At 49.8% G+C, this 24,974-nt stretch overlaps 9 protein-coding genes across 9 annotated transcripts; 3 read left to right on the top strand and 6 right to left on the bottom strand.

Annotated features, from left to right (window-relative positions):
• Window positions 1–2,677: 2,677 nt before the first annotated feature.
• On the bottom strand, window positions 2,678–4,242 carry VTN77DRAFT_9110 (uncharacterized protein; the record flags this gene model as incomplete). The annotated part of the gene is made up of 4 exons (XM_069425683.1): window positions 2,678–2,915; window positions 2,976–3,738; window positions 3,800–4,010; window positions 4,066–4,242. The coding sequence occupies 4 exons, from the start codon at window positions 4,240–4,242 to the stop codon at window positions 2,678–2,680; spliced, it is 1,389 nt and encodes a 462-aa protein (XP_069274150.1).
• A 1,095-nt stretch (window positions 4,243–5,337) lies between these two features.
• Window positions 5,338–5,771, bottom strand: VTN77DRAFT_9109 (uncharacterized protein; the record flags this gene model as incomplete). The annotated part of the gene is made up of 2 exons (XM_069425681.1): window positions 5,338–5,696; window positions 5,747–5,771. The coding sequence occupies 2 exons, from the start codon at window positions 5,769–5,771 to the stop codon at window positions 5,338–5,340; spliced, it is 384 nt and encodes a 127-aa protein (XP_069274149.1).
• A 3,289-nt stretch (window positions 5,772–9,060) lies between these two features.
• VTN77DRAFT_9108 (uncharacterized protein) lies at window positions 9,061–10,044 on the bottom strand (the record flags this gene model as incomplete). Its single annotated transcript, XM_069425680.1, has 1 exon — window positions 9,061–10,044. The coding sequence occupies one exon, from the start codon at window positions 10,042–10,044 to the stop codon at window positions 9,061–9,063; it is 984 nt and encodes a 327-aa protein (XP_069274148.1).
• A 1,088-nt stretch (window positions 10,045–11,132) lies between these two features.
• VTN77DRAFT_9107 (uncharacterized protein) lies at window positions 11,133–13,142 on the bottom strand (the record flags this gene model as incomplete). Its single annotated transcript, XM_069425679.1, has 3 exons — window positions 11,133–12,033; window positions 12,087–12,692; window positions 12,745–13,142. The coding sequence occupies 3 exons, from the start codon at window positions 13,140–13,142 to the stop codon at window positions 11,133–11,135; spliced, it is 1,905 nt and encodes a 634-aa protein (XP_069274147.1).
• Window positions 13,143–13,502: 360 nt separating this feature from the next.
• On the bottom strand, window positions 13,503–14,231 carry VTN77DRAFT_9106 (uncharacterized protein; the record flags this gene model as incomplete). The annotated part of the gene is made up of 1 exon (XM_069425678.1): window positions 13,503–14,231. The coding sequence occupies one exon, from the start codon at window positions 14,229–14,231 to the stop codon at window positions 13,503–13,505; it is 729 nt and encodes a 242-aa protein (XP_069274146.1).
• Window positions 14,232–14,897: 666 nt separating this feature from the next.
• VTN77DRAFT_9105 (uncharacterized protein) lies at window positions 14,898–17,592 on the top strand (the record flags this gene model as incomplete). Its single annotated transcript, XM_069425677.1, has 4 exons — window positions 14,898–15,038; window positions 15,102–15,600; window positions 15,667–16,429; window positions 16,521–17,592. 4 exons carry the CDS (start codon window positions 14,898–14,900, stop codon window positions 17,590–17,592), a joined length of 2,475 nt encoding a protein of 824 aa, XP_069274145.1.
• Window positions 17,593–18,519: 927 nt separating this feature from the next.
• Window positions 18,520–18,829, bottom strand: VTN77DRAFT_9104 (uncharacterized protein; the record flags this gene model as incomplete). The annotated part of the gene is made up of 2 exons (XM_069425676.1): window positions 18,520–18,530; window positions 18,589–18,829. The coding sequence occupies 2 exons, from the start codon at window positions 18,827–18,829 to the stop codon at window positions 18,520–18,522; spliced, it is 252 nt and encodes an 83-aa protein (XP_069274144.1).
• A 247-nt stretch (window positions 18,830–19,076) lies between these two features.
• Window positions 19,077–20,575, top strand: VTN77DRAFT_9103 (uncharacterized protein; the record flags this gene model as incomplete). Its single annotated transcript, XM_069425675.1, has 3 exons — window positions 19,077–19,719; window positions 19,793–20,436; window positions 20,492–20,575. The coding sequence occupies 3 exons, from the start codon at window positions 19,077–19,079 to the stop codon at window positions 20,573–20,575; spliced, it is 1,371 nt and encodes a 456-aa protein (XP_069274143.1).
• A 1,366-nt stretch (window positions 20,576–21,941) lies between these two features.
• On the top strand, window positions 21,942–22,880 carry VTN77DRAFT_9102 (uncharacterized protein; the record flags this gene model as incomplete). The annotated part of the gene is made up of 1 exon (XM_069425674.1): window positions 21,942–22,880. The coding sequence occupies one exon, from the start codon at window positions 21,942–21,944 to the stop codon at window positions 22,878–22,880; it is 939 nt and encodes a 312-aa protein (XP_069274142.1).
• Between the last annotated feature and the right edge of the window lie 2,094 nt (window positions 22,881–24,974).

Genomic DNA, 24,974 nt, shown 5'->3' with positions numbered 1-24,974 from the left:
AGACCGTCACTCAGCCAGAGCAAAGTGAGGATGAGGAAGATTGTCCTCGAGTCAGGTAGGCTCGCAGCGAGAATAAATAAATGACTTGTAAAGCGTCTGGGCGCATTCTCGATCATCGCGATACATCAACCTTCACGAGTCAAAAATCTATTTTAGTCATGGCGTAATCTGGGGATATCAGATTCTTCCCCATGGGGATTCGTCTGGAAGACTCTGAGTGGTGGGCTTCTGTACAGCTAGGTCAGGGCTGTCAACGGAATACGATGGGATAGATCTTCCACGAATGAGGGAGCAGGAAAGCATATAGAGTGGTTATCCTAACGGATGATGTCTGCTCCACCAATCCAGCACTAGAATCATGATCCAAGTTGGTAGATTGAGACGAGACCGACACGATAATGCCGTGCCACTGCCATTGACACGTGACATGGGAGAACCACGCGAAGAACAGCCTCCAGGGTTTGGCATGATTGACTCTGACTAACTCGTACTGTATGTGTATCGATGGGAAGGAAGCACGAAGACAGGAAGAACTGCATCAAAGTCGAAGATGGAAGGAAGAGAGAACAAAGCAAGAGTCGGCAGAATAGGTAGGAGAACAATAGCATCACGTGTAAGAAATGATATCCCTCAACACCAATGCCAGACAGAAAAGAAACTCCATCATAAGAACCAATCCCGTTTCAATTCTGTCCTCACCACCAGCATCACTACAGGAGCAGCTAGGTATATAAAGCTATAGTCTTTCTTCGTCAAGTCATACTACACCTATATCATGAGTCCTTCCTCGTGGAGCACTGGGGACAGGTCAATGTCTATTCCCCACGAATAGTGAGTCCATGGACCAGTGACTCTCTCTATCAGCGTAAGGGGAACGCATTAAACTACCTCAGACAGATTGTTTTATCCTCATATGGCATCAGGCGTTTTGTCTTATTCATCCGTCGGTCGGTCAAAATAAGAATAAATGCTTCAACCACGTTCTTACAGAAAGGAGCAAGCCTGATGGATCATCCATCCAAAGACGCTGACATATCGAGTACAACTTCTCGACAGCCGCATTACTCCATCTACCTTACTATGCTCTTCCGATCTCGATCACTGGTATTGCGTATGGCTGGGAGGTGGAATTCTTGCTATGCCTCGTGTGACTTCATCCTTGTCCTCTCGTTTTCGACTTTCTGCAGATAACATTATACTAACTATAAACACCGAGAATTCGTGGATTACTTCGGCAATCCAAGCGCCATCAATCAAGGCTTGATGACCGCTGCCCTGATCGCAGGCGAATTCAGCCGCCGATTGTTTCTCGTCGGATTCTCTATCGCGGACTGCTTTGGCCGACGCATCATTGCTTTGGTAGCGGCATGCATCTACCTCATCAGGCAGGTGATTACCGTTGGATCCACAGCGCGGGGGATGTTGATTGCCAGTCGAGTGGTCAATGGCTTGGGCGCCGGCGCCTTGTTCCAGACCATGTCGCTATCTGTACACGGCTAAAATCACAACGCGCAAAGAAGACGCAAGGTGATAAACACCAGCGTCAGGACTGGAGATTCACCTACCTAGGCACCTTATGCCTAACTTTAGTCACCATCAGTGCTTCCATTTTCTTCAGGTCATGCATGGCGAGTACTGTACGCAAGGACCGTATATGTGTGACAAATGTTGAAAATGTGAAAAAGAAAAGAGAAAAAAAGAAGGAAGGAAAGAAAGAAAGAAAGAAAGAAAGAAAATTCAATTTGTGTAAAGATGCGGTGTACGCAGAGAAGCGTTGCAGAAACAACAAGCCTTAGTAGACGGAGTTGAACATACGGTATATACAGTACAATCCTGATGAAGCCTGCAGCTATTATCCGCGATAAAGGAAGGGTGATGGGAAATCTGATTACAAATATGGGGCCCAGTTTTGGCTTATGTCTCTGTTCTTCTTCTCCATCTTTCTTATGTGTATTTTTAATAGAGCAGTCAATATCAAGAAAGGGTTAGGGTTTATTATTCTTATAATTGTGCAGTGTCGCTGTGAGAAATCAATTGCATGTAGAAAATAGATAGATAGATAGATAGATAGATAGCTATACACAGCACATGAATGGATATCATAAATCTGTCAACTTTCTTTCTGGTTCTACTGTAGGAGCAAAAAGAAAAAGGTAATCTTATTACTTATAAAGAAGAAGAAGAAGAAGAAGCAAGCAAGTAAGTAGTCATCCAACCATCTGAGGGAACGAATAAGAAAAACAAACAAGGGATGGAATCGAAATCATATCGTATCATATGGACCGGTGTCAGTGTTTGGATCTGTCTTTTCTATTTTTAAGGTAACTAGGAGGGAAGGGAAAGAAGAGGGGAAAAAAGAAAAACAGGAAGAAAAAGAGAAAGAAGGAAGAAAGAAGATGGGAATATCCTAGATAGACTATAGATCCAGCAGAATTATTTTGTTTATTTCAAAGCTGAAGACTTACTCCACACATGGAGGAGACTGAGAAGGTACCTAGGTATGTGAGTATATCACTTCATTTTATTCACATTTTCATTGCATTTTGCCATGTCATGACATATTTCACATTTCATATTTCACATTCCCATCATATCGAATCAATCATCATCTCAGTAGGTACATCCAAGTATGTATATACGTACCTAGGTATATACTAACCTACTACCCCCTATACTTCTACAACAACTCCCTCGTAAACACCCCCGTAGGATCCCACTTCTTCTTCAACTCGCGCAGCCGTGCCACCCGCTCAGCGCCCTTGTACCGCCATTCCAGCGGATCCTCGCGCGAGGTGTTGGTGTACGACACGTAGGACGTTTCTGCCGCGCCGACGCGGATCTGTTCCTGCGCGGCTTTGTCGAAGCGCGCGAACTCGGCGTGTTGCGAGGCGTCGGTGTACCAGGATAGGACGTTGCTGGAGTAGCATCAATCAGTATCAGCTAGCCTTTTTTTTTTGTAAGGGGACGACTCTTACAGCCAAAAGTCCACATGCTCATTCCCAAACGCCGTCTCGACTCGAGGCGCCTTCGTCGGCGAATGCCATTCCAGCGAAAAGGCCGATCGTCCCGCCCCCGAACAGGACGAGAGTAGCTGCTGGTGCAAATCCACCAGTTTCGCAAAGTTCTCCTGGTTAAACCCGTCTATCCCGATCTGGGTGAAGCGCTTGAACTCGCCCTTGGCGCACATGATCTCCAGATGGTCGCTGTGCGTCTCAAAGGTCGATGGCAGCTGCATGTGCTGGATCGGGCCCAGGTCGACGAGCGGCTGAAACGCTTGGGCGGCTTCTTCAGCCGTGCCGAAGAATTGCGGCGCCACGAGGATGATCTGCTGCTGGAAGTCCGGCGGGGCGGTCATGATCATGAAGTGGCCTGCGGAGATGCGCCCTGGATGGGCGATGAGGGTTTCGTTGAGCACGCACGAGACGTCGCCGATCTGCTGCGGCGCGAAGACGAAGTTGCCCAGCTGGCGAGTTCCGTCGGTACTTCCTGGGATGATGGATAGCGGATAGGTCCGGATGACGAGCTCAATCACGACGCCGAAGAATTGGCCTGCGCCGCGGATGGCCCAGAGCAGGTCGCTGTTTTCCGTCTCGGAGGCATTGACGACGTCGCCGGTGGCGGTGATCACTCTGGCGGAGACGATGTTCTCGGCGCCAAAGCCGATCAGGGGGGTATAGATGCTGATGCCGCCGTTGATGAAGTAGGGGATGACGCCGACGGTGTTACCGTTGCCGACAGCTGTCGCAGCGAAGAAGAGATATCAGTATAGTCCATCTCGTAATGTTTATGGTAGTCCTACTGGTGAATTGGCCAGCCTTGTTCAAGGCGAGCTGCAGCTCTTTCATCAAGACGCCTCCTTTGACGGTGACGACGTTGTTGGCCGGGTCCGGAACGACCTCTTTGTAGAGACTGAGGTCGAGGACGAAGCCATGTTGATCGATAGTCGACCAGGTGCTGTGGCCTCCAGAGGCGGGGACAAAGGGGATCGACGCGTTGACAGCTTCTTGGACCTGTTGAAATCGACTTGTCAGCAGACAGACAGCCTCTGTTTGAGTGTGGTCTTACAGTGGTGATAACGTCCGTCTCACTCGCAGGCCTGACAATCGCCGCCGGCACCTTCAAGTCGATGTTCGACCATCGCTGCAGCGAGTCTTTGAACTCTGCAGTTTCGCGATCGGTCAGGATGTGCGAGTCGCTGGAGAGCTTGCCCCGCAGCAGGTCGACGAATTCCTGCAGCTGCATGTTGTGTCGACTGGTAGACAGGATTGCCAGCTTATAACTCTGGAAATATCAATCTAGATATGTATCAATCTAAGGGAATTGCCTTGACTGAGTAGACAGACGAGGTGGTTTACTGGGATATAAAGAGACGCGGATGTTCACATGGTAGGCACAACATAGCAGACCACCATGATGCTTGCTTAGCTATTTACAGTACTGTACAGCGATCACAACATGTAAATCAGCCATTCCGGATCTCCTGATTCCCTCCTGCTCGCTGGTCCTGGTTAAGCTTGCTCCGCCCCGCAGTTATCCTGGTTACCCCTCCGCGATAAATAAGGCAATAAATAGTAATTACCTCAGGCTAAAGAAAGAGAATTAGGTCTTCCTACCGGATCGACATCCGTTAACTCCGACTATTCCCGTCAGCTGCAGCCACTATTATCTATCACCACATGGTGGGGCAGGTCATAGGCAATGATTATGGTGGTAATCCTGGATCCAACAGTAGTATAACACAGGGGAAGAGATCAATTGGTCGGATTTTAATTTACTATTATATTATTGCTATTGACAATTGTCATGACTAATTATAATAACAATGACAGTATGATTGCTCCAGATGAAGACTTACAGCAGTAGCTAACAGCGTACTGGAATTGGTCGAGTACAACTACAGTGATGATCTGCACTGCTCTATCTGGATAGACTTCCTAAACAAAGTTAGTGCTAACCACAGTTTGGAGTGGATTAGGTTTCGTCGATTGACCAAAAATTGGATGACTTGTAATTAAAGTACCTACCTACCAAGGTACAGGACCTAGCTAGTTCCTATCCACGGTTCTTGCTGGGTTGGTGACTTTATTACTGAACATACTCTGTATGTGGAGTAATATGATGTCAGGTATGACCTGTGTTGAAGACAGGTTCAAAGACGATTGATTGAAATCAACACAATGGACAATGAATGGTATCACATTATGTACTACATACATACACTGGTAGCTTATCCTATTTACTAAATCCAGTCAGTACGACAACACGTCCATGGGAACTATTCCATAGAATCAACTCACTCACCAGAAACAGAGACAGAAACACCAGAAAAAATTCTAATCATGCAACCTCGCTGTAAAAATCGTTTTGCACCCGTATCCCATTCGCCGGGATATCCTGCAGATGAACGGCCTCCACCCGCGTCTCGCTCGAATGCGGATGGCTTGCCGGCTTGAAGGCCTTATCGCGCAAGGCTGACATTGACTCGTCCGAGCTGCGCGCCTCGCCCTTGTGGTGCCGCGTCGAGCCTGTCGTCGACAGAGGGTCTGTCCGGCGGCTGCGGACGTAGGGCGGCGTCGCCCACGATGTCGGGGGCGATTTCATGCTGACGAACAGCGGTCGCAGGGTCGGTAGACATGCGCCGATGATGCCGATTGAGTTTTCGAGAAGCGTCCAGAAGAGGGTATCTGCGGTGAAGTCTGGGAAGCATTAGATTGGAGGATATACAGACTGGGTGGCTGGTCCATACAGGTAATGTCGGTAAAGTATACCATCGGTTGCGCATGAGCAAAGGCAATCGTATCCGCGAAAATCACCACTCGCGTAATACCGGCGGCCACGACACTGTCCCAGATCAGCACTCAGCACGTCTTCATATCAACCAACGGATGATACTGACATCGACCCCAGCAGGAAGATGCCCGCCACGGCAAACTTCTGCCGCAGCGGCAATCGCAGCTGGACGACAACCGGCACCGGCAACGCAAAGATGAACAGGTCGAGGATGAGATCGGAGACAGCCAGCCCCATGTACGCGCCCTGCTGGTTGATGCAGTACGGCTGGTAGTCTAGTTCAAACTGGGTCCAGATCGTCGACACTGGCGTGCACTGGAACACGATGACGAGCGTGAAGGAGATTCCCCAGGCGATCACCACGCTGAGGAGGATGTTGTTGACGATGATGTAGTTTCGCAAGGTGAAGAGCCGGCGGTAGAAGAGCAGGATCGACGCCTTGAGCACGCCCAGCTCCAGCGTGCCGAGTACTTGCAAAGCATATTTGCACTGTCGAGATCAGCTTGCCATTCGCATCTCGAGGTGTAGGATCGTACATGTTCGTAAATCCGCAGCTGCAGCGTCCATATTAGTTCTCCCTTCGGTCCTAACGTCTGGTGCTGTCCCAGCTGGCCTCTTTCGGCGGCTACAACTCGTTAGACGGGCTGTGTGTCTTTCAATCGTTGGCAATCGACTCACCGACGATCTGAACCGCTCCCATGACGATGCAGATAATCTGGACGAAATTAGACCGACGCGAATTGCAGTATTCGGGCTTGCAACTCACCAAAGCTGGTATCATGATCCAGTCATCGGGGCCCAATTTGGAACCGCCGATTCGGCGGGCATAGAAGCGCAGTCCGACGGTGATGGTCGGCAGGATCGAGAAGATGACTCCCGTCACGACAAGGACGGGCTTGCCATACATGGATGCTTGTTCCATTTTGAACGGCAGACGAGCTTCTGTCGAAGGAAGACAAGTCTTGTCAATGAGGGGACATTGAGATGCAATGTAATCCTGAGAAATCCAATAAGAAAGAAGAAAGAGAGAGTAAGAAAAAGAGAGAAGGGAATCTTCAGGACCCAGCTAGTAGACTACTAGCTGGTAAAGAATGAGGGGAACCTCAGCTCAACCATCAAGGGTAACTACGGTGGATCAGTCAACGGCGAAAAGATTATAAATAAGACCTACACCGGCCTGCTTATCTGCCGATGACATTGGGGTTATGGAGGCCTAATAATAAGACTTAAGAGTTAAGACTACTGGCGGCGCCCATTAGACTGGATAGTGAACTGTTCATTCTCAAGGTGCAAGGCAAGATCTCTAACGGAAGGATCACTATCATCAGGCTGAGGATTAGCGTGTTCCTTTGCGTTCCAAGATTGCTTCCTTCGCTCATTAATTATGCTTATGCTTAAACTCGTGACTGTGGAGGGTGACATTCCTACCCTGCCAGGATCTCTCCGGAGTCTCCGTATGGCATGCCATGTGGCGAGTCGACCTAGCCAATTCTCTCACTTAATTTATGCTCTTTTAGTGGCTGCTGGCCCAGCCACTGTTGAGTACCAACCGTGGGGCGATGATCCCCGCCCGGTGGGAGACAGAACCCGCATTGCTAACTTAATGCTAAGTGGCATGTTAAGAACTTGACTGTGCTGTGACTGCTGTCTCGCATCCACAAACTGTTACCAGTGTTCTCACGTGAGAGTGCCAGCTTCTCTAGTGGAAGTCACATGCTGATGGTACAAGAATAAGATAATTCAGCTTGAATTCATTTAGCGTAATTTTGACCTACCGTCTCTCCATTCATTCAGCCATGCAATATTGACGTGATAACCCTGATGCCTACCATTAACATTCAAAATAATATTTAATTTAATACTTTAAGTTTTGGCCCTCATGAGGTTCTAGGGACAGATACCCTAGGTACCTACCTAGGTAAGTACCAACCAAGGTTACTTTTCCAATGACGTGATGCTATACTACCACGTGTAAAGGAAAAGGGAAATTCCATCTATCCAGGTGTTTGGCATTTGCAACGGCAGTTCTTCAGGCCTTGGCACGGCCCCCAAAGAGATCCATATCGTCCATGCATCATGATGGGCCATCGATGGTAAAAGGCCATGCAAAACGACGATCATTCAATAGTGGACTCTGACTAGACCGGAGTCCGTGAGGTGGGTGTTTGTGTGTGGAGAATGAGATTCGAGAGAAAGGTTAGGTTAGGTTAAAGAAAAACAAAACGGCCCCCACTGGATCAGTGCATACGCGGGCAGACAGTATTAAACCTCTTTGCGCCACTGCCGCTGTGTAAAAAACTAACGAAAATTATTCCCTACCAAGGTACCGTAGGGACTCCGTAGGTACAGTACAGTACAGAGTACATAGGTATACTGTACCTACCTAATTGGGTAGTAGGTACCTCTGTACACGGTACAATTAGGTACAGTCAGGTACATGCAGTTAAATATACCTAGTAAGTAATCTTCAGTGATCTACCTAACTGCATGCATCGGCGGCCTTAAGCATCACTCACCGATGATCGTGAATTCATGAATTCAAGGAGGATATTAGCCGATAGGCAGACTGGTCTGCGAACTCTGGAGTTACCTCCGCTTTCCTGCACTCTTGTGCTGAGTCAAGGCAGTTTTTTTATGGGGACGAGGACGATAGTTCCGAACGATAGTGCTACCGACCCCAGTATTTAATTATATTTCCTATTAATATGAGTTCCAAGGTTGACAAAACGGTAGGCCCGGTGGCGCATAGCAAGTACCAATGCTACCTAGGCCTGTCTGAGTGGATAGTGGATGTAGATAAGAATATACCCCCTTAGAAGGACCCTTCCTGTTGGGATTTAGATATCTATGTAGGTACTCTGTACCTAAATAAAGAACCGCAACCAAAGGGCTAATTAATTACCTACCTAAGGTACTGTACATACCTCCTAAGGCACCAAACTGATGGAGAATTTTTTTTAAAAAAAAAATAAATTGTATTCGTTCGGAATGAATGGCTGCCGAGTTCCTTCAGTCGCGACAGGTTGATGTTGAAGAGCTTCTTTCTTTCTTTTCTTTCTTAGAAGATCTTCTTCGAGAAATCATGCTAACTTCGATTCAAATCTAGTGCCTCTCTTTTTATCGCCTTTTGTAATATACACTCTTGACGATTGAGTACCATACTATACTAAGTTATATATGCAGTACAGTACAATCTGTTCAAACTCTACTCTACAGGTCAGGTTCAATCCTCAAAGTAACCCTACTACGTATTGAATTCTTACAATATATCTAACTAAAGGATAGTTTTTCGGGGCTGTTGACTTGTTGTACTCGGATCTCAGGGAGTGTAGGAGTAGGCTGCCGAGCAATCGTCTCTGGATCATTCACATTCTCGCGGCTCGAATAATGCTGCCTCAGACAGCCCTTGGAATTTATCCGGGACAACCGGAGGCTTGCGTTGGGAGCCCGTGGCAGCACCGGAATCCGTTCTGCTCCAACCTCCTTTGGATGTCCTGCATCCTTTCTTGGCGATTTCAGCGACTCCAGATCAAACAGATCCTGGATCCTTTTGCGAGGACCACTCCGCGAGAAGAGTCCAAGCTTTTGTTGCCATCGCTGCTGGACCGTCCAATTCTTTTTCTCAATAGAATTGCTGTTAGCATCATCCCAAGGGTTCCTGTGTTCTTCCGCCTGTCCGTCGTGGCGGCGATTTCCAAGCCACGGTACTTGTGTACTCAGCCCTGAACGATCGGATTCTGATGGGAGGGCTGCGGCGTCTTTGCTCTTTTGCTTGTGATTGATGATGGACCGCCGGCTCCTTCGTCTTCGATTACGATTCCGCAGGAAAATTGCTATACCAGCACCCAGGCTGGCCACGATAAAGAAAATACAAACGAAGTAAAAGGCCCTGACCTCTTGTCTCCTTCTCGCGGTGCAATGAGCGTTGACCAGCTTCGTGTCCTTCCTTGGGTAACACATCTGGCACGCTTTCCTTGCGTCTTTGCTGGCGCGGTCGGTGAGTTCGCACTTTCTCTCCAGATCCCTTATCCGACAAACTGCCTCCTCGCACAATTCTCGACGGCCATATGAACTTGGCGGGACTGGGGTCGCAGACCAGTTGACGACGCTTTTTGGACCAGCGTGCGGTGTGGGACCTCTTCTTTCAAGCGCCTGGTGATGGTGACTGCCGTGGAGTGACCCTTGATCGAGTCTGCTCTGATCATGATATCTATCGTGGACTCCGTTGTCTTCCACAGTCCTCTCCACAATCATTCCTATGACCCTTTGGCAATGGTTGAGCAATCCAATTATCGAAGAGGAAAAAGGACAGTTCTGTGCTGCGTTGAGGGAAGCCTCTCCAAGAACACATTGGCACTTTTCTAGATCCTGAATAAGCTGGTTGACTTTGTATCTCTCAATCGCAGACCGTGAATCGGAATTGAAACCGTCATTGTGCGTTCCTACCACAAGGAGGCCACTATAAACGTTGGAAATGAACCAAGATCGTGTGTCATGCTTTCGTATGCTCTTCTCGGAGTCTGCTGCAAGCAGCCCTGACCCTAGCTCTGGCTCTGATTTCTTCAAAGTGGCCTCGTCCGTCCTGCTGCGAGGCACAAAGCACAAAACCACTGCTACGCAGCAGAGCAACAGCAAGATCCCATTCTGCCGGCAAGAATGCATTGGATGAGATGAACGTCGCCGCCTTCAAAACACCTAGGAAGGAAGCGCTGATCGGCTATTTCTATGAAACGGTAATGTTAAATGCGCAAATTCGCTAGCAAGATACAACACCTAGGGCTGTTCAAACCATAAGATGGAAAATTTCCTGCGGCAAATCTCATGGGGCCATGAGTATACTTGAGCACTGCTGCCGAAGGTCTGTTTGCCCATTAGGGAAAGAGCGGTAGACCCCAGCTCCTCCACATGATCGGTAAGTAGCGACCTAGGTAGGCACAATCGGCAGGAGATAGATCACGTTGGCTATTCAGATCTCGATCTCCTCCAGATAGTTTTACTAGGTCGTACCATATTTCAAACTGGGTCACGTACAATGATATATGCGTCCAGAACGCAAGAATCGGTCACAGACATAACCATCAGCTACTGACAGATCAAGTTGTGTACCTATGGCGCTGTTCGTAGGAAGAAAGAATGCTACTCATGTATTATATATATTTTATATACACTAGCATGATTCATTACCACAAGTCTAGTAGATAGTAGAATGGCCACCTGGATATAAGATAAATGTAAAGGAAACATCCCAGAGGAATGCAATTCTGTTTCACAGACAGCACAGATCCTCCTGACAACATCAACTCATAACTCATAAACAAAAAGCGACATAAATGGCAGGCTGGTCAATACATTTCTCCATCCACATACGGATCGAAAGCCTGATACCCGTTTGCGGAGGGTAATCCAATGCCCCCGACGGGAACGTAGGGAGGTCCCGGGACCCCGTAACCCGTCGAATATGGCTCTTGCCTCTGCATAAGTCGTTGTTTTATCGCGGTGGAGTCCCGCGTAAAGTCGTGCAGAAGTTGCCGCATGTTCCACCTTTTGAAACCATATTGAAGGATGTCCCGAGTATAAGTCAGACATCTAATAGCGCGTGCGACACAATTGATACGATCCTCGGCAGCAAGATATGGCGGCTCCGGCGTCCCCGGCGGCACAGGAGGCGGTTCCGGTACGGAATTGCTGAGTAACAGGTCGTAGCTCTGGTTCAAGATCTCGACAAACCTCTGCCCAACCTGGTAGACTCGTTGAATATCCACATATGTCACAAAGGGAAGTCCGTTCAGATTCTCCACCACTTGATGCAGCTGGCTGACGTAGTCGATGCAGCGATCGAACAGGAGAACTTTTTTGAAATCGCAGATCACAGGGTCGCGATGCGAAGGCGAAAGAAAGACAATCGTGCTGTACAGTAGTTCCAAGCGATAGAGGAGAGGGAAATAACTCGGGGGGTGCTTCGGGGCTTTGTCAAACCAATCCCGCGCATTGGCACACAGGGTCCACGTTAAGACCAGAGGTTGGGGGGAAGCGTGATGGCCGCTGAAATACATCTCTTGATATCCAGACGAAAGAATGCGGCGAATTTTGAAAAGATGGATGGCGGGTTCCAGGTCTTTGAGAAACACATGGTTCCCGTGCGTAAGGGAACTAGGGATAGGGGTGGCAGGAAGACGAGGAAAGAGGACATTAACCGAGTCATCTGAAAAAGAAAAGGCGTATCCCGAGGCTGTGCTCACAAGCCTGCTCGGAAGTTAGCCACCATTCGACATGCCACTAGGAAAGATAGGACAAACCTATCCAAAGAGTAGATACAGTAAAATAGTCGGCGTCGTTTGTCTAAGCGGTCCTGATCGGTAAAGACCTCCACCGGGGGATCCTGGTGAAGGCCCAAATCGACCATGACTCTGGCCGCGAATCCCACCAGAAATCGCTGCCGGAAATGCTCCGGATCCAGCATCGAATACTGAGCAAGGAGAAGAATTGCTTGGATGCCTACCATCGACCCTGGACGCAAAACATCTTCCGCATAATCAAGTGCTGAAGAGACCAGGGACATCGCCCGCTGAGTACTGTGGTTCAATGTCCCATTAGACATGGATGCCGACGCGATGGCCAATACCATCCGTACGATCCAGTGATCAAATGGCTTCGCGAAACGGCCACCATCCTGATATACCGCGTCGACAGACGTCCAGAAGGTGGTTTCGGTAAAGAAAGGCAGCTGGATGAATATATTGTCGAAGTAGTGCTGGATCAGGCCGGTGGCTTCGTGACGCGGATGCAGGGCCTTGGAAGAGAATCGGGGAAGCGGTTCGGCGGAGGCTACCGTCAGGAGGAGCTGGGCAAATGACACGGTCGATGTGATTCCGCGGAAATCTCGCGATGTCGCATTAACGGACCTGCCGTTCAGTGAGTCCTGGTCCAGACTGACCGGAGAAATCGTTCACCAACAGAAATCCAAAGTCTCCCACGAGATCATCGATATCCGACACCTCCTTGCGATGAGCACTCGCATCTTGGTTGTCCATCGAAATGGAGGTGATTGAGCTCTCTGGCATGTAGTCCCCGCTTGTCAGGGCAAGCATCTGCTTGCGACGCCGTATCTCCCGGAGTCGCTTTTCCAGTCTCTCGCAGTATCCCTCCAGCGACGCGACATAGCTCCTTTCTTTCCCTTTCGCAAACTCATCGGTGGCGCCTGAACAACTGCTGGCTTTGCCAGACTTCTCGCAGGCCGTGCAGGCGGGCAATTTCCCATCGCACTTGACCTTGGCGGTGCGGCATTTCGAACAAGCAGCCACCGGCCGACTGACTTTGAGGACCGGGTTGTCCAGGAACGAGGAAGAGGACATTCTGAGCTCTTACATCCTCTACGAATCCGTCAGCAATCCCTCCGCAGGGAGATAGCTCTCGAGGGTAACAGACAGGTATCTGATGATTGAGGCCGCGACTGGCCACAGCAGTGCATTGGCCTTGAGAATCGCAGCTGTCAGATGCGGGACGACGGTAAGCAGTCAAGCTTCGACCGGCTGTGATGGACGTCAATGTGGATCTAACTTCTTGTCAAATAAGAATAGTGATCCCAGGCCTCCGCAAGAAATGGATATTATGTAACGGGGAGTTCAATGGGTCTCCCGAGAAGACGGTAGCAGAAGATTGGACCTGCATGAGCTGAAGGAAAAACAATTAGCTCGGTTGTTTAGCAGCCGCCCTTATCGATACACGACTGGCGCTGCTTCGGCCCCAGCAAAGCAGCTCCGCGTAGGCTGTACGGAGTAGCTCTGGGAAGACGCCGGCTGGAGATGATGAGAAAAGCGCAGGAGGAACGCCAATGCGACCTGGTAATGCACTAACGAATTAGAGAGTAACCGACTAGGCGTCAACGGCCATGAGAATGCCGGAAAATTCAACGATGAGCATGTGCACATAAAATCAGACAGACTTTCTGCTGTGCTCCACAGAGATCTGATGGTCTGGCGGAGGGGGTGGAACTGTGGAAGAGCCTCTGGTGCTCGAGCGCTCCCGGGTGCCGGTTCCGGACGGTGCTGGCTCCAACTGCCCTGCCAGTTCGCGTGCGTTCCAAGGAACAGTCTGTCGACGACACTTTCATAAGCGAAAAAGAAGATCAAATTGATCTGCGTGATAGGAAAAGAGGTTGTGCAAGAACCGGGCGTTCCCTGGAGCAGTGAAGCAGATCCGTACGAAATGCTATCACGACATCGATTGACTGGCTGCGTGCTCTCATCGGAGCCAATTTCCCGCCGACGATGGGGACGGGGGAGGGGGCTTATTTGCCTTATGGAGTCATGGTGCTTCGCCTGGAGAGATGATCCACGATTCGATTCCCCTACAAGGGCTGAACGAGGCACTAAATCAGGAGGCTGCCGCAGCCATCGATCCCCCCAGCGCTGGCTGCTGCCCCTCTTCCGAACCAGGGTCATCAAGAAATGACTGGTGGCTTCGACGCAAACGCATGCAGTGGCTGCGCACCCCACGCTTCCTCCCCGCCTGCAGCAGCTACCGTCGCCAGCCTGCTGTTGGCTGTGAGAGTCTCACCACAGCGGCGGTTGCAGTCTGGGAACCAAGTGAATCAAGCATGTGTTGCCATTGAACACTGTCTGCAGGGCCCAGCCTTTGCTTTCTCCCCGAAGCACCACAACGGTTCCTCTCGACTGGGAAAAGCTCCCGTCGTGAGGGACCCCTTATCACGGCCGATAATTCATTTCCTGCCTTCCCACGACGCATCCATCATTGGAAGGAAGCCCATCTCAGCCAGCCGGACCTGACCCATGCTTCCGCGTGCGCCTGGTGAATATTAATTGAAGAGCGAACCGCGGCATCGAAAAGAAAGTTTCGGAACGTTGTTTATGGTTTCAAGGAGCTTCGTGGAAAGACCTCGAGAATAGCTTTATGTGGAATTACTGACAGACCATGACCCTATTTATTGCCAAACCGTTGTCCTTCTCGTGCTGTCACCTGTGTCCTGCGGCAATTCGCGTCTGATCAACGCTCCGCAATCCCCAAGTGCGGTCTGCCTGCATGACAAACCCCGCCAGAGGACTCGAGCTAGCTAAGGTTGTCTAGACTTGACGTCGAAAGGAACAGCGATGGCGGACCGGAGGAGCCCGCCATCGTCGCAGCCAACCTTCTCCAATCCATGGAAACATCCCTCCTCGTCCAAAGGCTCGCAGGACGTTCCTGACGGCCGGATCGCCCACACTCTGACTGCCTGTATTCGATGTAGACAGGTAAGACCATCATCCGTCCACGGTAGTATTGGAGCGTCTGTGCTGACGGTTTTCCCTGTCAAGCGCAAATCCAGATGTGATCCCGGCATACCCAGGTGCGAACCCTGCGAGCGGAGCAATGCAAGGTGCGTATATTTTGATCCTGCGAGAAACTGCACCATCCCGCGGACCTGGATTGTCCAGCTGCGGGAGAGGGCTCGAGCGTTGGAGAAAGAGATCGCAGCTGCGGAAAAGGAGATTCAGCATGCCGCCGATGCGGAGTTGATGGTGCGCGGAGCAGGTCGCATCAAGTTCCATCCGAATGACGAGCCTCGATATCTGGGGCCGTCCAGTGGCATCGCCATCACACGGTTGGTGATGGAGATGGCGAAGCAAAATACCGCTTCGAAGAGCATCAAGGATGTCGTGCCCGAAATAACTGCTCATGAGATCCGAGACATGTTCACCCAGGAGAGCTCCAAACCAACGTCGAAGGTGTACCCGATGATCAGCGACGTCCCACAAGAGAATCTCCCACCCCAAGATCTGACGAATAAACTCATCGATCTCTACATGGTCAAAGGTAGTTCTCCCTTACGCTCTGAGGTGCAGGATAGGCATGCAGGAATGAAGCTGACTCCAACTCCAGGTCAAGCCATGCTCCCCACGCTACACGAGCCCACGTTTCGCCAAGATGTGGAGGATGTCTTCAACGGCTCAACTGATCCGGTGCAGAATTTCCAACTTCGGATGGTCATTGCAATCAGCATGCAGAAAATAAGCCCCCACTACGCCGGCTTGGCTGACAGCTATTACCTGGCTGCACTACCCTACTTGCAGGCGTCCCTCAAGAGAATGGATCTGAACGCGTTGCAGTGCTTGGTTCTAATCGCCCAGTACTCCCTGGTGACTCCGACGAGGACAGCGGCGTACTGGGTCGTGGGTCTGGCCGTGAAACTGGCTCAAGAACTCAAAATTACGGAGGAGGCCACCATCACGAAGTCACCTGCCGGTGAACCTTTGGACTTTTTAGAGATCGACATGCGCCGGCGGCTCTCCTGGATTGTCTTGTCGATGGAGTTTGGCCTATCTCACAGCCTCGGGCGGCCGAATGCCTTTTGCGTCAGCCATGATCATGTTGATGTCAAGTTTTTCGAGTTGGTGGACGATCGCTTCATCACTCCCCAAGGAGTACTCCCCGATAGCAAACCGGTTTTGGCCAAATGCATCGCGATTCATTTCTTTAAAATGCGGCTTTTACAGGCAGAAATCCGACGCACCCTCTACCTTAAGAAACGAGAAACACCCCTCGACGATCAGGATCCCTGGTTTGCCCAGATGCTTGCTAAGTTGGATCATTGGGTGGCATCCTGTCCGAAGAATGACGCGGGTAGCGGCTTGAACGAGTCATGGTGAGTGCCCAATAACTTTTTGTTTTTTTTTTTTAAAAAAAAAATCCGAGACATGGCTAACTGTCTGGTCTTATCCTCTTGTTGAGGTTAGGTTTCAAGGAAGACGGAACACGATGATTGTCATGCTGTTTCGTCCATCGCCCCAGATTCCGGAACCGTCACTCTACGCCGCACGCATGTGCTACGACGCCTCGGTGTTCAATGTCGGGTTGCAGCGGGAACAGATTGCGACCGGCTCGGTCGACTTGACTTGGGCGTTCACGCAGTCACTCTTCATGGCCATCAACACCATCCTCTGGTCTCTGTCCTATCCAGAAATCCGCAAAGAGCACCCGATCGAAGAGGTTCAAAGCTATCTCCAGGTCGCCCTGGAAGGGATGGCGTTGGCCGCGGAGAGGTGGCCAGGCGTCGAGTCTGCGTTGCTTCTGTATAAAAGTCTCATCGCGGCTTGTCTGAAGGCGTATGACACCGGGGAATCCTTTGTGGTTCATTCGCCGTCTAACCACCCGTCCCCGGCCTCGGGCCAGGATGTCACTACACCGCCCAACATGTCCAGCCCGTCTAGCAGCACCACGACCTCGTACTATTCCATGCACAATGTCAAGTCGACTGGTCCTTCCGTCTCCGATAACGAATCTTACGGCACCATCTCACGGGGACCATCTGCGGAACCCTCATCCCAATTTCCTCCTGCACCAACGCCGTCGGTGTCAGCGACTCAGCCAACCTCACATCTCCCCCAGGGAGTTCTTCCGCCCCATCTCCATCAAGTTCCATCCTCTCAATCGCCCCAAGAGTCCTTATACAATGCCCAGCCATATGCTCCAGCGCCTGCTAGCTATTCAGAACCTAATTTTGACCCGGCTACGCCATTCAACCCCTTCCCTTCAGTAGTCCCTGGTCTTCCAGGCTGGGATCCGAATTATACTGCAGCGTCAACGACGGCTAGCCACCTGGCATACGTGGACGCAACTGTCGATCCCATGTTCTGGCTTGGCTCTATTGGGGATCAATACTCGCAGTATTCCAATCAGCCTTTCCCGGTCCGGGGACGCACTCTGAGCCAGCAAGAACGGCTCGAACTGATGGATTCCCTTGGAGATCATATCCCAGACGTATCTGCACAGCTGGTGGACCAAACGGCCATCTTTTATCACTCGTGAGCTTCGTCTTACCTTTTCTGGAGGAACTCACCGAGCCTTATACCGAGCGGATCGCAGTGAAGATCGTGCAGAAGAACAATGGCCCAGCCACATAAAGCACCCTTCCTCCACACTTGCCGTCCTACCCTTTCCGGGCTTTGCGACATTCCATCCCTTTAACTGTTATAAGACCTCACTTTATGGTCTCACTCTCATCATGCTGGCATGAATGAACCAAAATATGTATTGCTGGGTTCCAGCCCATTCTGTAAATAATTAGCCTCTTTTGCTCCTTTTCGGCTTCCTGATCCTGCGTCGAATGCCGTCCTGACGAGTGGAGGAAGGAGGACAATGGACAGTCCAAGTTTATCCATGACTGAGGCCCAAACGGGTCAATTTACGCCCTGGAAAAAGTGGTGGGAGCAGTTAATCGGAAAACTGCCTAAAATCGACGTAGCAGATCCATATATAACTTTGCATCACGTTCATAAGCAGCTTCGGGTTGATTCTTCACCTCGCGGGTAATGTGAACGCCGCGGCAAGAGGTCCCACTGAGTAGCCGAAAGTCGGCAGGACACAAGCTTGTTCTAGTCGTGGCGCGTTGTGGCGCGAAGGTCCGTGGGCACGAGTCAACAGTCAGCATGACATTTATTAATGAATAGACGAGTACATTCCATGTTCATTGCATTCAGCAAATAATTCATCGTTTCACAGACAAAAATAAAACCCGAGATAGCAATTGTTGCCGAGTCTAGACTAGAAGCTTGATGGCGGCTGTCAACCCCGACTGAGCGCCTCGGGCCACCATGTGATCTGTGAGCCTCATCCAGGGTGAACCAAGCTGGAGGACTACAGTCTACGGGATTATCTTGTTGATAGATAGGAATATTATTCACTTTATCGGTAGGTTGATAATATTTCACTAAACGGTAGGAAAGATTATGCGAACTAGATCCTAACTGAGGCGCTATAAGTAAGCTGAGACAGCATAGGTAGCTGCCGATTCTATTAACTTACAGTAATAACTGCGGAGTACTCTGTATGAATATTCGCTGCGAAAAGATTCGTGTTGAGCTGCAGCACGGCTGACCAACCAGAGGCGTCCGTACGGAGGACTCCGACTGGACGCGGTCCCGGCGAGGTCACGTGCCGCTGGCTCTTCGCCTTTGCCGTCATCCAACTCCTCGTCACGTCGCTCCCTCCCAGCGAGCATCAAAGGGCGTCGCTCCTTCACCACCACCCCGACGGCCTCCTCCATCGACCATCGCCTAACGACTTCCTCCAGACAGCACGCCTTCTGCCAGGCGATTCGCCCCCCTGGAATGCAGCTTGCTGCTCCGGAGCTTCGAAGCCAGTCTCAGCGGTGAGCGAAATCCTCGAACCGGCAGACTTTCTGCACTGTCGGCCCCAGGAATCAACACCTCAACCGCCAGCTGGGCTTCTGGATATTCGGGTGAATGAGGCCGCTGCCCGAATAGGCTTCTCTCAGCTTTCGCCAAAGACCCATGTCCCATCCTGTCCCGCCATCTTCCTCCCGAGCAGGCCCTCCTTCACCATCTACGCCCCCAGTTGAATCGCTGAAGGCGAATCCATCACCCCCTTCCTCCACCGCCTACAATCCGCAAACACCCACCTCTCCTCCGTTGATGTCAGTTGGCGCACAAAGCTATGCCTCCAATTTCGCAAATTCTCAAACGTCCCCCAGCCAAACGACGTCACAAGGACAGCCTCTATCCTCCCCTCCTTCCTCCACCCCGATGTCTACCCAGCTCTCTCAGCCACAGACAGTGAGCACGATCAACTCTTTTCCCACGCCCGCAAGCAGTGTGAGCGGTCATTTGGCGAGTGCGACATCGGCGGATGATCTGGACGGCGCAGATAAATCATCCAGTGGATGGGCTCGCGAGCGGCATTCTGGAGCGTCAATGAACGCAACCAAAGATGCCATGGATCTTGGTCAATCAGAGCACAGGAGATCGGATCACGACCGACAGTGGTCGGGAGCGACGAACATGGAAGGCCGACCGATCCAGGACGAGGACATGATGGATGTTGACCACAAGGCGGACACATCTGTCAACCGTGGTGATCCTAGTCTCGAGTCATTGCAGCAAGACATTGGCACGGCCTTCCATCTTTGCAAAACCTGTAAGGTGCTCCCCTTGAAAGAAGCTGTCCTGATGTTTTGGAACCTGCGCGTTAACACGTTCCAAATCCATAGCACATACGATATCTGGGCCTGATCCGAGCCTGGATCTCGTATCGCTGTATGGGCTGGGTCCGATTGGGAGGTCGGTGATGAGGGCAGATCCCGTAACAGGAGAGAAGATTAACCGGTTACGCAAGTCGTACGAGGGGAAATTAAAAGGACTTGGGCTTTCTGGGCGGAATAAACCGGTCAAGCACGAACCGGGAACCCCTGGTGGTTTAAGGCAGTTGACCATGTGGCCGGAGGAGGAGTGGCAGAACCAGAAAGTCTACGGGAAGGAGATTAAGGTCGCGGATGTTGACTCGGCTCTATACAAGCTGCAGATGAGAGCGATGAAGATGGAACCGGGAACTGTACCGAATCACGAGTATTGGGAGGATGTTTTGGGTCATGAGAAGCCATCCAAGCAGGCCGGAGATGCGGGCAAGAAGGCCGCAGCGACTGCAGCGACTCCTGCAGGCCCTCGCCAGCCGGTTCAGGCGAACGGTACTACGCCGGCTGCGGAACCGGGGCGCTCTCGGCCCAGTCGTGGAAAGAAACGACATTACGACGACAACAGTTTTGTCGGTTATGGCGAAGGTTACGCGGATGACGATGATGAGGGGGCATTCTATTCGAACGGCGAGGATAGAGGTGGGAAGAAGAAACGGAAGAAGGTGAGTTCCTTTCCGGACGTTTCCCTGTTCAATGTCTGACGGTGGCACCCTGCAGGACCATATGTCAAAGGTATCGCCTCCAATTCCTGAAAGAAGCGGAACTTATGGAGTTGGCATGTATGGAATTGGAGCGAGATGACGAAGCACGACGTGCTACCGTCAATTCTGAGCCGGAGACAGACCGGAAAATTTCAGGCGCGATTCACGCAATTGGCCGATACTTAGCTTCCGGTTTCTCCCTGGTCCACGCCTCTATTACCTTGTTTTTTCTTTCAACGTACATTTTGCATTGGTGCTGGATATACCCGCGTTTTATCAACCGGACGGCGTTCATGGGGAGGTATCTTTTGGTCACGGAAATGGCTACAGTTGAAAACGTTTGTTTTGTTCTTTCGAGAGTTTGCAATTTCTCTCGCAATGACCCCAGAGGTCTGTGTTTTTCTGCGTCGGTTTTATTTGCAATGTCTTTTCTTCCCAGGGTGGGTGAATGAGGTTTGAACTTATTTATTTCCCAGGGTCACGGCAAGAGCTCGCTCAAAGATGAAAACTGGAATCGTTGTTTTTGCTGTATTTGGCGGGGGGGAGGAAAACCCAGTGTCAGCCTTTGCTACGGGATGGGATGGATGGATTTTACAGTTACCAGTTCACGAGATGGACCCGATCGATGGTCATCGTCATGTATGTTAGTTAGGGGGCAAGCCCGGCAGAAAGCGAGGAAAAACGTAATGTAGTACAATGAATACAATTGACGGGATGAAAGTCGCACTTATTCAAGAACTGATCGGGGAGGTAGTTTTACCTTGTCCGGACGTGATTGCACACAGCGACGTTCTACTGTACTGTACAGTATACAAGTCAGCTAGCAGGGATGAATACTACCTACCTCCTAACCAAGGCACCTAGGTAGGTAACTAACTTAGTCTATCTGGTACCTAATATAATTATTTCATCTCTTCATTCGTTGGTTGCTCTGCCCCGCTCCGATAATATCCTATCCCACGCCCTACGATGACATGACATGCAGCATGCAGCCCCAGTCCCCCGACTACCCGCAACTTAAGCTACGGAGTACTTAGTCCGTACAAAGATGGGTATATAATGAGGGAGATTCCTTCCTTCAATTTTCTTTTTCTTTTGAATCTGTGGGGTTTTTTTTTTGTTGGTCTATAAGCAAAGAAAGTGAAACACTTTACTTGTTCACTCTGTTTGTCTGGGATAATTTCCTATCTGGCTGGCTGGCTGGCTGGCTGGCTGGGTGATATAGATCTATATCTATATACTACCTGGATACTACCTAAGTAGATACTACATACCTAGCTGGATATCTTGGACAATTCGACAATTCTACATACAACGCAGCCAGAAACTCAACTTTCGCATACTCTTACTGTCAGATTCCAAGAACTGCTTCATTCATCTCACCCTCCCTCTCCATAACGAAAAAAAAAAAAGAACAGAACAAAATATCGACAGATTTTGCACTGCAACCCTACAATACCTCCGCAATGGCTCAACCAGAGCAGAACCAACAGAAAAAACCATTCTCATCCTTCCGCCTCCTCTCCTTCGACATCTACGGCACACTGATCGACTGGGAAACCGGCATCTTCGACGCGCTGACGCCTCTCCGCTCCCGCCTGCCGGAGGGCCATCCTCTGAAATCGGACGCGATGGCTCTGGGAGCTATGTTCAATGCGCATGAGATACGCATCCAGGCGGAGCAGCCTGGTCTGAGGTATAATGCTGTTTTGCGGGAAGCGTATGTTGCGCTGGCGAGGGAGGTGGGCGCTCTCCCCTCTCCTGCGGCTGGTGGTGATAGTGATGCTGGTGGAGATGTCGACAGTACTTTATCTGTCGAAGGCACCGCTTTCGCAGCCAGTATCACCCACTGGCCCGCTTTCCCGGACACGGTGCCCGCTACGCGCAAGCTCAAGAGGCTGGGCTTCAAGCTCGTGCCGCTGTCCAATGTCGACAGGGCGTCGTTCGCGAAGACGCTGTCGGGACCGCTGGCTGGATTGACGCAGCCTGACGAAGAAGAAGAAGCTGCCTCAGGTCCAGCCTCAGCCTCAGGTTTAGGTGTAGATCCCTGCTTCGACGCAATCTACACCGCCCAAGACATCGGCTCCTACAAGCCCGACGTGCGGAACTTCGACTACCTGATCGAGCATGTCGCGCGCGACTTTGGCGTCGCGAAGCACGAGATCCTCCATGTCGCGCAGAGCCTGTTTCATGACCACGAGCCGGCGAAGAAGGTTGGACTTGCGAGCGTGTGGATTGCAAGAGGCGAGAAGGACGGCGAGAGCGCTATGGGTGGGAAGGTGGAGGAGTTTCTTGGTAGTGAGGGGAAAGTGACATTTGGGTGGAAGTTTCGCTCTCTGGGGGAGTTTGCGGATGCTGTTGAGAGGGAGATGCTGGAGGAGGAGAGGAAGAAATTTGCAGCGTAGGTCCGAGTTCTCGATTGATTTTTTTTTGGAGGGCCTGATGAAGTTGGAGAAAGGATATATCATACATTTCACTGTATGCTATGGTTAGCTATACGATCTTGATAACAGATATACAGATATACGAATTTCCGAAGGATACCTACATGATTATCTCTTCCACGCATATGCAGTATCTCTACCGTTGGAAACCATCAGTTATAGCTAGGTATATAGATATATATCTCCACCGGGTAGACCATCACACAAAGAAGGCCTCAATCAAGAACTACCTAAATAAAGAAAAAATACCCTTCTCATTCAATTTCGTCTGATTCGCGATTCGATGATAATGAGATGCTATTCTTATTGTATATACACATGCGCTTTTTTTTTCAGGCCAGGGTTTATGCAGCAAATAGTTTTTTTTTTTTCAATTATTTTAACAAGGGGAGATATGGGAGCCCCCTCTATAGTATGTAGATATAGATTCAGTCCAACCAGATGAGGCCCAGGGCCTTCTTCATCCGGTCCACCATAGTGCCCATGGGGGTACTCTTTAGAAACAAAAGGAATCACCCTTGAGAGTAGTAGTAGTACCACCAATACTCTTATCGTCTTTTTTGCTCCTCCTTTATAATATGTTTTCACTAAGGGATATTTCTCATTGATCAGGTATAATAATAACGGGATAAAAGAGAGATCAATCTATTGAATAGCCACCTAATTCCTTATCCCCCTACTAACTATCCTTCTTAAATGGTATTGTGATTGTTAGTATCCATAAGGCCTCAAATCTTTTTTTTTAAAAAAAACCCCCCAAAAGGAAAGGTATTATATGCCTCCTATAACGTTATATCTTGCCTAGTAATGGCAATAAAGGCTTAGGTAGTATTAGTACCTAGTAGTACCTAGTAGTTTTAAACCGGCTCATGAATAATAGCTTTATTGTTTGGGTAGAATAGCGAGGGTAAATTTGTTATTAATGACTTATCGCCTGCCTCATAATAATAATAGGCCTCAGGGGAAGCGATATAATAGTCACATCAGAAAAAAAGAAGGGAGGGTTGCCTCTCGATTTGTTGGAAACGGCGACCCGGTCGAGGGTGGGAGTCGATTCGATCGTATGGAGCTCATCTCGGCTTCGTCCAAATGATTTTATTTGATTTTATTGATTCGAATCGAAACGAAGAATAATAAGATACTATTCTCATCGTATATACACCTGCACTTTTTTTTTTCTCTAGGCCTACTAGGCAGGTTAGTAGTAAGTATCTCGTGTCCTGGAAAAAAAAATTAGAAGAAATAATATCCCTGGTAGATAGATTTTATCTAAACACTGTCGCTATTACTACCGGCTACTACTTCCTCAGTTAGGTATGTGTAGCCTTAGGAAGATTGATGATATGATATCAATTTGATGTTTCCAGTCTAGTCATTCACATACGGTTCACAGTACGACAAGATACTACTCTATCTATAGACTTGGATGGATAGATAGAGAAATTATCAAGCTCCTTTTTTCTTCCTTATTTCTTTCCTAGGACTACATAATCGACTCTCCTCTGTGCTGTAGGACTTTGCGGCTCTGCGAGGTGGCTTTCTACATGGATTGTACATACTCCGTACTGTATGCTGCTAGGCCAATATGGCCAATCATGGACCGTGCATATGATAATAGTACACATACCTATCCATAGGTAGACGTAGGTGGGCGTCGGAGCACCTCAGTACCGAATTCTGAGAAATAATAGGTATAGGAATGCAGCGAATGAAATCACATGGATTTCAAATAAAAACTTACTAATAATAATCGTAGAAAATAGGGTCGACTCGTCGGGACTGGACCAGTCCAAGAGAATGGATAGGTACGGAATACGGAGTACATACCTAGGTATGTACACTAGGTACCTACCTCTCTACTAGGTAGGAGTGTATGTAGTAGGCAGTAGTAGGTAATTAGAATCAGGTCCGAGCAATCATAATCGACGTATTTCAAAACAACTCACCCGGTAGTCTCTTCTAACCAGGTTGGTGCCTATCAACTGAGATCTCTAGGGACTGTGTGCCTTGGAAACTACCTTACTAGCTCACTGGCCCGCTGCGTAGTACAGTAAG

The sequence above is a fragment of the Rasamsonia byssochlamydoides genome, assembly GCF_041956645.1.
Source record: "Rasamsonia byssochlamydoides strain NRRL 3658 unplaced genomic scaffold VTN77scaffold_82, whole genome shotgun sequence".
NCBI classification, from domain to species: domain Eukaryota; kingdom Fungi; phylum Ascomycota; class Eurotiomycetes; order Eurotiales; family Trichocomaceae; genus Rasamsonia; species Rasamsonia byssochlamydoides.
Note: the sequence above shows the minus strand (reverse complement) of the source record. Positions and strands in the feature narration are given on the sequence as shown.